The 12,516-nt window shown below is 40.5% G+C and overlaps 1 protein-coding gene across 1 annotated transcript in view; it reads left to right on the top strand.

The window, feature by feature from the left end:
• Positions 1-12,516, top strand: part of nr5a2 (nuclear receptor subfamily 5, group A, member 2) — a 69,439-nt gene that overhangs the window by 30,100 nt on the left and 26,823 nt on the right. Inside the window, exon 5 of the mRNA XM_023270638.3 lies at positions 9,232-9,351. Coding sequence (XP_023126406.1) covers positions 9,232-9,351 — 120 coding nt within the window. The remainder of the gene's footprint in view (positions 1-9,231; positions 9,352-12,516) is intronic.

Raw genomic sequence — 12,516 nt, 5'->3', positions numbered from 1 at the left:
CAGAGATACTTTGTTTTTCCTTCCTCATGAATGTGGTGCCACGCTTCTCTCAGATTCTCACAGATGTGTGCGTGTCTGGCTGTGAGTGTGTGCTTATATTGGCCAAAGCTAATAACCTGCACAGCGGTCCTTTTCTTTGGTTTTTTTTTTTTTTTTTTTACTTCTAACAACTTTTGTATAAAGTTTCTTATGGTGTGGCATCTTTGAGATATTCTTAATTTATTACTTACATATTTATCAAGCACACAAGTGATACAGATTTGCTACAATATGCAGTTATGTATCTATCATGACCTTATGTCAGTATGTCTTGAGATGAGGCCCAGGCAGAGCTAGACAGCCTTATTAAGCCCACGTTTTGTTTCCTCTCAGCTTGACATGAAAAAAAAGAGGGGGGGGAACATGCCGTATGGGATAAAAGAACAAGTGAGGGAGGGCAGGGAGAGAAAGAGGCCATGTCCAATCACTGGGCTTTTGTTTTCCCTTTCTAACGCAAGCCTGGGACCAGAGGAAGAATGCCAGGATGTGTAGACGGATGAGAAGATGTGAAGATGGGGAGAGGGGAGAGAGCACGACCAATCGAATGTGGAGTGTTCTCAGGGTCAAAGGTCAGCCTCCAGAGTCCGTTAATGCGGTCACCGTGGGAACCAATCAATCTCAGTGCCTCGGCAATATCGATCGGACGTGGGCGCACACACGCGGAAACACAGAAAGCATTCTTTCTGACAAACACTACAATACAGTATTCATTCACTCTCACAGAGTCATTTCTGCTCTCAGTCCAACACACAGTGAGCGCACTCACTGACTCATTCAAAACACCTCGACTAACGCTTTTCAGAAGGAAAGAGGATGTGAACAATGGCTACCCTGACAGATGCAGTATGAACTTCAAGAGAAAAAAGGACTTTCTTTGACTACACCTGAGTTTCTTGTCAGCTACACAATCGGTACAAATCAGCAAATATGAGTTATCTAACAGGTTTAAGGCAATGTGTCACATAATACTTTTACTTTGTTTCTACAAGTAGCGTTTAAATGCCCAGCCAGCATTCACCATCTCTCTTACATCAAAGTACATTGAAAGAATATGTACTGTTGAAATACTAAACTTGATTTACTGCAAAATGAATGGATAACGCATATAAACGTCTAAAGTGATCTTCAGAAGCCGGTACATTATTAAATGCTTTTCAAAGCCTTTATCACGAAGTAGGAGAAAGACTTTTCTGCAGAAGCAAGGCCTGCTGTGTCTTGTGTGATATTTTCTGAGCTCACAGATGGCCTGTGGCATCTCAATGGCTGTTAAGAGACATAATAAGAGTCTAGGATTTCTGTGTGCTCAGTTGGAGATAAACCCACAGGCATCCTCCACTACCTGATCTGCTGGATTAGAGATACACGCAAGCAACAAACAGGTGCCAGTGACATGAAATGTTGATAAGGCATTCACGCAATGATATACATATAGTGTCACCCACTGGCAACGGGGCTGGACAAAGAAAGGGAGCGTAGAAATAAGTTGGAACTAAAAATAAGTTAACTTAGCATGGCTGAAATGGAAATTAATAGGAAGACAAACTAGACATAACAAAGTGTGTGCAAACCAGGAGAGTAAAGGACTGGATGCCAGTTGCCACCATATGTAGCAGACAGACCAGGCGAGGTGAACCACATACAAACGACTTCAACATCAATCAATCCAGTGTAGGATGTTGAATAGCTACTGTTCCAGTATAATTTTAGAATGCAACACTTCAACTGTATATCATATTACTGCAACAGCTCTGTTGCATGTGATGATCTCCCCAAGTTACACGTCTGTCTCCGTATGATGACCTTTCAAATTAAGACAAAAATGGAATTTGTATGACAATAAAAGGTTGTCTGGTTTCCTTCGTTCCTCTGCTCTACAGGAAATGGATTTTTCGTCCTGCTCTTACTCATCATTTTTGTTGAGCGGGCACACTGGAAAACATTCATTCTAAATATTGGCTAAACCGTCAAGCCAAATGTCCGACAAACCAACAGGTGTACGACTAGCAAGAAATTGATTTTGCTTGCTTTATTCCTTAACCTTGTCTGACAAATGTAGTTTCACTAAAGCTACTTGCTCAGTACATTATCACCAGTATTATCATTCCTTTCTTCAGTGTGTAGCCCACTCCCGCTCCACAAGCAGCGCCACCTGCCACCTGCTCATTTTCCCAGCATTCTTATCACCCCACCAGTCGCAGGATTGAGGCCCAAATGAACTGTGTGCCATGATAAGCCAGAGCTGGTTTTGTCGAAGTGAGGAGGGGGGGACGGCGGTTTTTAGTCACATCAACTCCTGCAGAATGTAGAGAAGAGCAGGACGCAATTTGGAGCATGGAAACATCTCCTCCACCTCTTCCCTCCCGCCAGGTCACATAGCTGGAACATCCTGGGGATTTTGTCACTCAGTCTGTTATTTTTCCTGATGGATGCAACTCTATTTGTGGCTTGTGAAAGCTATGGCCGTCAAAAATGATTTGTAGTGGGACTAAAAAGGTATTTGCTGGTCTATTTTACCTAAAGCAAGACAATAATGTAGGTTAATATTAAGATTTTATCTCACGTTGGATGGGCTGCATGTGCTCAATGGAAACTATTAACCACAAATTAGTTAAAATCACCAACATTAAATCGCTGGTGCCTCACACTGAGACTCCTCAATTAGAATAATGAACTAAGCTGAAAATGAGCTACAGTACATTGTCAAGCACGACATAATTAAGTGTTTGCAACACTCTGAGAACAACAGGCGCTGTTCTAGGTAAATTAATGCCTGTTCCCAGGTGAATACGGGGCCTGTTTGGCTCAAGGCGAACAGATGCCAAGACAGGACTGCACCAAAGGATGGCTGCTAGAGACGCACAGGCATTGATGTCAGCTTCAAATCTCACCTGTAGTACTCCAAGACAGCATTGATACTTGTCCAGCAGAGAGAGAGAGGAAAGATAGAAGCACAGCTATTGTTTATGTACAAGTCGTTTGAGGCAGATAAACTCACGGTCTGCGAATGTGTGTGTTCTCCTCTCTGTGTTAAAAAAAAAAAAACACAATTCTCTCCGTTCATTAAGGCTCCACAGAAGGAGATTCCATTAATCTGTTCATTAGGCCACATCAAAAATGGAACTACTTATTAAAATCAGATCCAGCTGTGTACTCTCGTTAAAGCCCACTGTACCGTATGAAGCTTAACAATGCTTGTGGCACTAGACCAAAACCCGGCCACAAGGAAGGGGGGGGAGAGATTCTAGTACATTGGCCTGTTTTGACTCAACACACCATGATAATTGCTCTACTCTTAGCAGGGGGCTATGAATAAACATTACTTTTGTCAGCGAGCATCTGAATGCTCCATTTCCAATTAATTTACATTTGCCCAGAAAAGGAGGGAATATCTGCTCTTAATCACTATGTTTTATTTTCTCAATTTCCCCCAAGTCTTTTCTCATTCTCTCATTCCCTGTCTGGCAGTTCCATTCCCCCCCTCTCAACCGGGCTCTCCTTCTTTTTCAACCTCTCTCGCTGGAAAATCCCATTAATCTCAGCCAGTGGTTTTGAACAAAAGCTATGGGCTAAGCGATTGATCCGGGCATTGATCCCACTCGCCTGAACGATCATAAAGGTGTTAAATTGGTTTCTTGGAGGATATGTATTTTTCATTGCTGGCTGCTGCAAGTAGAAGTTCCTGCTCGGAATTTCTCTCTCTCTTTTTTTTTTTTTTTTTTTTTACCAAAAATTGGTGATGATATTGAAATATTAAATGGATCACACCTTGAAAAGTAGCCTTAAATGTGGATTTTGAGGCCAGTTTGAAGCAATTCCTGGGGAGTGTTTTTTTTTTTTTTTGCATGGGCATCAACCTTAGAAGCTAAACCCTTGTAATGAGTTTTACTCCATCCAAGGACAGGTTGAGACTTGCGATTGTCCAGATGTGTCTACTGGAAGCAAAAGCAGAAAACTAATTTACTGCACATTGGTATAAATTATTTCTTGAACTTATATTGGATAGTGAAGTTGGTATATCTGGGCTCTTTTTAAACCACAAAATAATATTGTGACCTTTACTCAAACACCTATTACATAGAGTGATTTTTTTCATTTGTAAGTATTTTAAAAGCTGCTAGACTAAACATCATTTGTGGTGGATTTGGTGGAATTTCAGGTTTAAAGTGAGCATAGCGGTATTCAGTCTGGTAGGAAAAGTATTTAACTGCAGTGGTGGATCAATGTAATGGCTGATATGACCTTCTGATTTCAATGACTTGAGTGTCATGCTGCTTGAAATTAAAATCTGAAGGAAAATTCAGCAACCAATAATATCTGAAAAATCTAGAAATTCTCTCTTTGACCTTCAAGTAACTCATTTACAGTATTACATTTCTGAAGTTTCATATTTAGAAAATATAATTTCATGAACATAATGAAATACTTTATATACCACTCTTACTAAAACATATCAAAACAAGATTGAATTTGTAATGCACTTATTTTTTGCAAAGTGTAACCTACGCTACCTTTTCATTCATCAATTAGAATTCGTCAATCTGGGTAATTCATCCAGCAACATAATTAAGTGTTTATATATAAAACTAAACAAACCGGCTAGTATAGTGTTGTGCATGTGCATAATGATGAGTTAAATATATATGCTCGTAAAAGACACTAATTTCAGCAATGTCTAAAATATATGTAAATGTATTATTTGCTATTGCATTGAAACAAGTTAAACAATACACTCAGATCTCAAAATATATCTTCTATGACTCAAACATGCTGCGTCTGTCAATGAAGAATGTCATTTTAGTAGTTTCAAGTGGTGTGTTTATGCCTTAGCATAATGGGGACAAGAGAAATGCTTGCACAGAAAGAAGGAAAAACAGCAGCTTTTTTACCTATTGAGTCAACATTGCTAGAAACCGTCAGCAACTAGACATGTTATCTAAAATTTCCATGACCATATGATGAGATCAGAATTAAACAACTGAGTTACTGCTTTACTGCTCCTGTGATATTCAACAAGCTGTTTATTTGAACTTTGTAGTGTCACGTCATATGGTGACTAAATTAAGTCGACAATGGTTGTAATCAGTCACTGGCAATCAGCCAGTGTTTTAGTGACTGTATTTTCTCTGCACAGATAATGTTCAACCATTTTTTCTTCATGAAAACACAAGTCAGACGTCGATGGCATGTCAGAAAGTTCATATTATCTTGGCGAGCAGGCGGCAGATCTTGTAAGATCAGGCGCCATGGCTGTTGTTCATTTGACAGAGCAAAGGAAGAGCTTGTCAGGGAAACAGCTCGTGTCGCTGGTACTTAAAAGGTCAGCGAACTGAACCCCAACCCCTGGTCCGCCCTCACGCCCGTCTGTCTGTCACCAGTTCCCCCCTCTTCCAAGCGGCTCTCCTCCTGCCCTAGTCTGGACTGCTATCGCCCGTCGTCGTCCCCTCTGAGCTGTCCCCCTTTGATGACCCAGGCTTCTTGTCAGGGAAGAGCTTCCAGGCAGGCAGAGTGAGGACAGGCCTTTGATGAGGACCCCGTCACTTGCCAGCACCAGTGACATGCAGCGGAGGCCTTTGATGAAGCAGGGCCTTACATGTACCCATTTGTCCACGCACACACTCACACGTGCTTCCAGCATCCTCAGATGGAGAGACGAAGAAGAAGAAGACGACGATTAGGGCACAGTATTGAAAACTCTTTCCTTTGACTGCCTTCCGTGCTCTCTGATGGTTTTAATGAAGGCATTTGAATTTTTGCTTTCGCTTTGTGCTCGAGAATCTGCCAGAGTGGGACCGCAAACAATAGATGTATAGGGAAGGAGACAAAACGGATCGTGATGCTGTCAAAAATGGTAGAAAAGGTCAGAGAGGCTTTGTAGTATTTTTGTTCTTTTCATTTTTCTGAACTGATGAATGGGAGACGCGAAACATTTCAAGATTGGTTAGATGTTTGATTTCTTCACCCTAACATTTCTCTGTTTAGTAGTTTGAGAAAAGTTTTTTTAGTGGCATTTAATGGAGATAGGTTGTTGCTCTCCCACGAATAGCTGTTAAAATCTCAAAAAATATACTTGAAATTTTGTATTCACCTTAGCACTAGTCTGACTCAAAGGATGAAGACTGTAGGTATAAACCTGCCATTGACCGCGCTTTTCAGTTTTCTTCTTCCACTATCTTTGTGTCAACGTTTACAAAATGCCCTTTGATATTGCCAGCAATCTACATCCAGAAAATTTCAAGTTTTCCAGGATCATGCAGTGAATTGTTTATTTTGAAGACAGTTCTTGCCTCCTTTTACTCCAAAACAAAGAAAATGTTTTTGAGTAAAAACTATTGGAGCATCCTGTTCTTAGCCCCTCCAAATACTACAGTAATTAGTTTAAAGAAACACAAACAGACATCAAACCATTCCACACAGCACTAGATAATGGTCTGCCAATGCAGGACTACCTGTAGTGTTTTCTAAATTTAAACATGATTTTGAATTGATGACATGTTTCCATAGTAGCCACAGAAAACGATGCTCTATTTCTGTTAGGAGTTTCAGACTATCTCTGGTTAAACACTATGGGTTTTCAGTTGCTATACATCTGTGATTAATGTTGACAGGGCTTTAACGCCACCTCTTGCAATTCCATTTTTTGTCTGTGATTGACTTTTTCGGGAAACAAACCATATATTTATTTGTTCAAAAATGGGTAACTGTCCATTTGTGGAGACATTGGGATCTCAAAAAATTAGAATGTAAAGTCAGCCTTCTGACTTTCCGAAGGCTGTTCTCATACAATGTAAAACTTACACTTTACCCAAATCAGAGCCAGCACAGCTACTAAATGGCAGCTGTTTTCATAGACAGTTGTGGTCAGGCAGCCTAAGTGTTCACGTCCTCCAGCTGTGTGTGTGATTTAGCTTTGCCAGGCCGATGTTATGGCACAACTATTGTTATGTCTGCCTAAAAAGTAAATGGACATTGTTTGACACCAGTCCTAAATCACCAGTCAAAACAATCATAATCAACCATGAATAGACTTCAGACTTGGCCACATCCAGTGCCATGTCATACAAGGTAATAAAGTGTGTGACGTCTCTTGGCAGAGCTACAGTTGTTGACATCAAATGGGTACTTAAGGTCACTTGATTTCAACAAATGGATCCCTGTACAATTTCCAGACAGCACAAAGAGACATTCCTTTCGGGTGTCTTTATGCTGCACCTGCATGTGGAACGAAGTTGTAACATCGATCCACATTCTTCACTCTGGAAGTTGTGGTTGACATTGGCGATGGCCATCATGGGCAGTTCTCACACGCTCCAAGCAGCAAAGTCATTCACATCACCACAAGCGTGCTCTCAGAAAGACACATTATTCCCAATGATGCCACAAAGAGGACAATGTTTATTGATGGAAAAGGTGGGGGGAAAGGGAGGAGAAAGAAAGAACTTCTCATACATTTTCCTCATTCCTCCCTTCTCAATGTGGCCTTTTTAGTCTGGCTATGTGGAGTAATGATTAACACAGTCAGGCATGGGAAGAGACTCGCCGTTACAATGGAGGGGGTTGTTTTGGTTTCACCTGTATCAGCTTCCCAAGTTCACCTGGCAGGTCCCTGGGAGCCAGCGGCTGGCATTTGGGCAGGAAAGCAAAAAACAGACTACTTAATCATTATCATCTGTGGAATCGCTCAGAAACTCCCGGCAATGAGCAAACAGATAAACCTGGCAACATTGTTAAATCAAGCACATAGCAAAGTGCTTAACTGACTGTGGAAAGGTTCACATGAGAAAGCTTTAGAGTGTGTACAGGGGACTTTTGAGCTTTAGGTAAGGTTGAAAAAAAACAATGCCCATGATATACAACTGATCAATAGTGATTGACCTGTTAGTAAGCTTAGCCTCCAAACAGCTGCTAGTGATATTAACAAGGCAGACATGATGCCTCAGCTTTTAGGTTTGAGGCCTCTAAACTACATGCTGCGTCCGAACTCTACTATGACTTTCGGGTGAGCTCACTTTCGTTTTACTTTTTCATGGTCAGAAACATTAGAAGGTATCTCTTTTATCTTTTATTTAATATTATTTTTCTTAATAAGAATAAGGGAACAGCTGAAAAGTAGCCACTGGTTAGGGGCTACTGGGCTGGAAGGGGTTTGGTTTGTAATTCTCTTGTGTTTTATAGTGGTTGGTATGGGGAAAGTGAAGATACAGAAAAGTAGAAATGCATGGCAAAATTAGCATATTGTCAATATTTGAGAGACCCATCCTCCAAAAAAATCATAAATCTTGTTTTCAGGGGAGCTTTTCTAATTTTTTGAGCTCCCTCTGGCTCCTTTGTAGTTCATACTGATGAGCATTTTTTCTAGAATAAAACCTCTATTTCTCAAGGGCAGCATTCTTTTTTTTTTTTTAAAGCGTTCAAAAATCTGACTGATTTTATCCACCAAATACAAACATTGTTCAGGGCTTTGTAAAGTTGATCCTGATGCAGAAGCAACTCAGTTTATCAAGTATATATACATAGACTAGCTTCCTATTTACAAATGATCCAAGGACAGATAGAGAAGGTAAATGATACAAAGATGTCATAATGTCATTTTATCAGACTTTAGTACTTGGAAAAGGCAAAACTTTGAAACCAGTAAAATTACTGTTTAAAGCTAAATTTGCAGGAATCAGTTGTCACATGTCAAACTGCTCAGAAAATTTTTAATCATAGACCCTGTGGAACTAATACAGTATTGATGACACAACTGTGAACTAACTTTTAGTGGGATACGTCTTGCCTTTAAACAGGCTTTTCTTATTCACCAGTTTCTGTGCAAGACTCTACTTTCAAGTGCAGCATATAGTTTGAACTATCAGTTGTTTCATTCTTGGGATATTAACATTTTCGGCTAATTACTTGAGAGATTTGTGCGGTTTGTACATGTCATTTGGCTTTGTTTTTCTAAGCTTTACACGGTCACACAACTCTACACATTGACAGTCGGAAACCCATTTACATATACTGTAGCTTCCACAGAGACAAAAGGCCCTGACACCCAATAACGGGGGATGATGAAAGACATACAATCGGCATTGATGACAGTTACATTACTGTGGATATGACGCTCAGTCACAGAGACTGTTGTTACAGCTGTATAGCAGAGGAAAGACAAACAGTTGACCTGATGCGTGTTTTTTATGTATCTCTAACCAGGTGGATGACCAGATGAAGCTGCTGCAGAACTGCTGGAGTGAACTCCTCATCCTCGACCACGTCTTCCGGCAGGTGGTGCATGCCAAGGAGGGCTCCATCCTATTGGTCACTGGCCAGCAGGTGAGTCAGTGATACCCCACCCTGAAAATTCCCTCAACCATTTTCGTTTTCCTCCAAGATCCTGCCAACCATGCGTCCTCCCTGCACAACCTCACCATATCCCTTAAAGCTTTATTGATTTAACAGCCACACAGGAGTCTCCCCTTCATTAAAAATATAGTTCTTGTAGATCTAAAAAACTGTCTTCAACAACATGAATTTTTACATTTTTTGCAAGAAAACTCCAACAGTGATGAAGTAAAGCACTCGGAGTGGGTGGACAGCTACAGAAAAATGTGGCTAAATGTGTTATTTTGTGTTACTGGGTGCTTTGAGGAAGTTGGCGGGCGCTGATGCCTGAGGCCCTAACAGAGGTCCTCAAAATACAGTGTCAGGATACTGTGTGCTAATTTCTGTTTCAGCTTCACACAGACACTTTGAAAAGCACGCTGTCAAACAGTAAGCACATGAACCCAAAGCAAGCAGAGCAGAAGCTTTCAGTGTTCAGTGATTCTCATAATCTCAAACGCACAAAGGCGAAAGCAGACACACAAAGGTGTGAAACTGCTCATCATGAATATGCCTCTGACCAGTCGCATGGCTGTCAGTGAGGTGAAGAGTCATAAATTATGGATTGTCTTGTTCTCCAAAACATTGCTTTGCAACAAAATGTTTTACAACAATAGATGCCGGCATAAATATTGGAGCAAGGCATGTGCATGTGTGCCACGTGCAGGAGAGTCCTTTTTAGTTTCTATGATTCTGAATGAACATCCTGAAAGACAAGGTCAGGGTAGACTTGCAGAACAGGTGAGGAGTTACTACCTGTGGTAAGTAAGCAGTAGTACTACAGTAGTGGCAAGTACAGCCATGTTAATATGATAGTAGAAGAAATAAAAACAATGTCTACTGGGCTTAAACAAGTACAAGTCTGGCAGTGTCACTCAGCTGATATGGATTATTTTGTTGTAGGTCAAGGATAGCTGATGTTTGAGTGAAAACAAAATTACAAGAAAAGGAAAGAGAGGGACTCAAAGAGAATGAGAAGTATTGAGGTAACAGGTTGTGATGACTGGGAGAAATAATGGAGGAGGGAAGAGTAGTTGCCACCTGATGGACAATGGAAACTGATGGAAGATGAGGAGTAATGAGGAGAAAACGAGAGGAGACACGGAGGACTGACGATAGGATGGCAAAGCAGAGAAGAAAGGTGGAGGAAGAGGGAGAGGGCAAGTAAAAGGAAAGAAAGTAAGAGAAAGAAAGGAGGCAGAATAAGGTAAAAAGAAAGGAGTCGAGGAGAGATCGTTGAGGAGAGGAGGCGAAGCAGACGAAGACACCAGAGCGCTGAGGAGGAGGAGGAGGAGGAGGAGGAGGAGGAGGAGGAGGAGGAGGAAGAGGAGGGGCTGGTAGTCAGGGGAGGCACAGGGTGGCGGTTTCGTTTGCATACTTTGGTTAATGAACAGCTGGTGTAGAGGGCTGTTTGTGTGTGAATGTCTGAGTGTGTGTGTGTGTGTGTGTGTGTGTGTGTGTGTGTGTGTGTGTGTGTGTGTGTGTGTGTATGTGTGTGTGTGTGTGTGTGAGAGAGGGAGAGAGCCTCTGAAACAGTTCATTATCTCCTATTATTCTCTGCCTGGCCAGGGGTGACAGCGCAGCAATAATACCAGGGATATTTAGACCAGAGTAGTAGCATCACCCAAAGCAAATACTACACAAATACACACTCGCACAAATGACTGTTTGAGCTAATAAACTGCACTCTACATTGACAACATCAATCCTTGACAAATGTCTGATTTTAATAACCGACAGGGAGCAGTTCCATGATGATAATATAATGTTACTGCCTCAGTAAAAGGATAATTATGCACTTTTGAAAGATTATCTTGATTAGTTATACCTTAGATTTTCTATATTCTGAGGATCTTCATTTTGGTCCTCAGAAAGTCAGATTAAGCTTCATGGAGGTAAAGATTTTTTTCAGGCCAGCCCAGCAGTTTTGTGGCATAAACCAACCCAAGCAGAAAACAGCAACTGGAAATGAATTTAAACAGTGTCTGGAAATGCAAGACAACGTTCAAGTAATACTAAAAAAAAAAAAAAAAAAAAAAAAAGAATAAACCCAAACAGGACTTATTAACCAGTCTCCTGGGTGAAAATGCTGTCTTTAAACTCACAAGCCTACATGACACAAAACTTGTAAGTCACACGATGTGAGTGTTCCAATAACAGAATGCAAGGATATTTGTCCAGAAAAGCCGAATGTTGTAATTGTGCAGTATGGATTTAGAAAGAAGCCTATACTCTTAATTTTGAACATATACTGTAGTTTTACAAGGTGGGACTTTTTTCTTCAATAGGTAAAATTGAATTTCAATGTTGTTACTTTGCAAATATGAATGCCCAAATGTAGCAAATCACTGTATGCACATATACTAGTACATTATGGGGGACAAAAGTTTGCTACGACATGAAGCAGCCACTGAGGAAAAGCTATAGTCCAAATTCCATAATTAATTCATTGCTACATTAATATAATTTTGTCTTTGACAAGTTAAAATGTTTTTAAAAATTCTTAATAAAGTCCAATATGGTGAATAGTTACATGTATAAAGAAATAATTCACAAAGTTTGTGTTAGAAACAATCCAAATGTCATCAGAATGAAAGATATTTTTTTTCGAAAAACGTGACTTTTAGACAGAAACTTTGTTCACAGAGACAATTTGAACAGATGTGTCGTCCCTTTGAATCAAGCTGCTTCTTTGCTCTTGCCAGTTATACACTGCACTCATACTGACATTTGAAAAGAAGTCCACTGAACTAGCTGATTAACTGTTATAGCCTGTCATTTGCTTCATGTCTTGCTCTTTCTCTTGTCCTTTTGTTCCCTGTTCCTCGCTTGCTAATTCTGATCTTTTATTCTTATTTTCTGTCTTTCTCTACTGCTGCATGTTGTCATGTCACCAACAGCAGTGAGAAATGGCCATGAGTGCTTGTTCTTTATCCTGTCATTGGATCAAACACACAGTGCAACTTGTACAAATGTGTGCAAACATGAAATGACTTGAAAGTGTTGAATGATTAAGCAAGGCCTCACAGCTTGGCAGTCGGTTTCAGTATCAATCTTGATACTTTGATAGCACAACGCTCCTGGTGAACATAAAATTCAAATGATAAAGAAGGAAAA

Source organism: Amphiprion ocellaris, chromosome 2 (genome assembly GCF_022539595.1).
Source record: "Amphiprion ocellaris isolate individual 3 ecotype Okinawa chromosome 2, ASM2253959v1, whole genome shotgun sequence".
In the NCBI taxonomy this organism is placed as follows: Eukaryota; Metazoa; Chordata; class Actinopteri; family Pomacentridae; genus Amphiprion; species Amphiprion ocellaris.
This window is presented reverse-complemented; position numbering and strand designations above follow the sequence as displayed.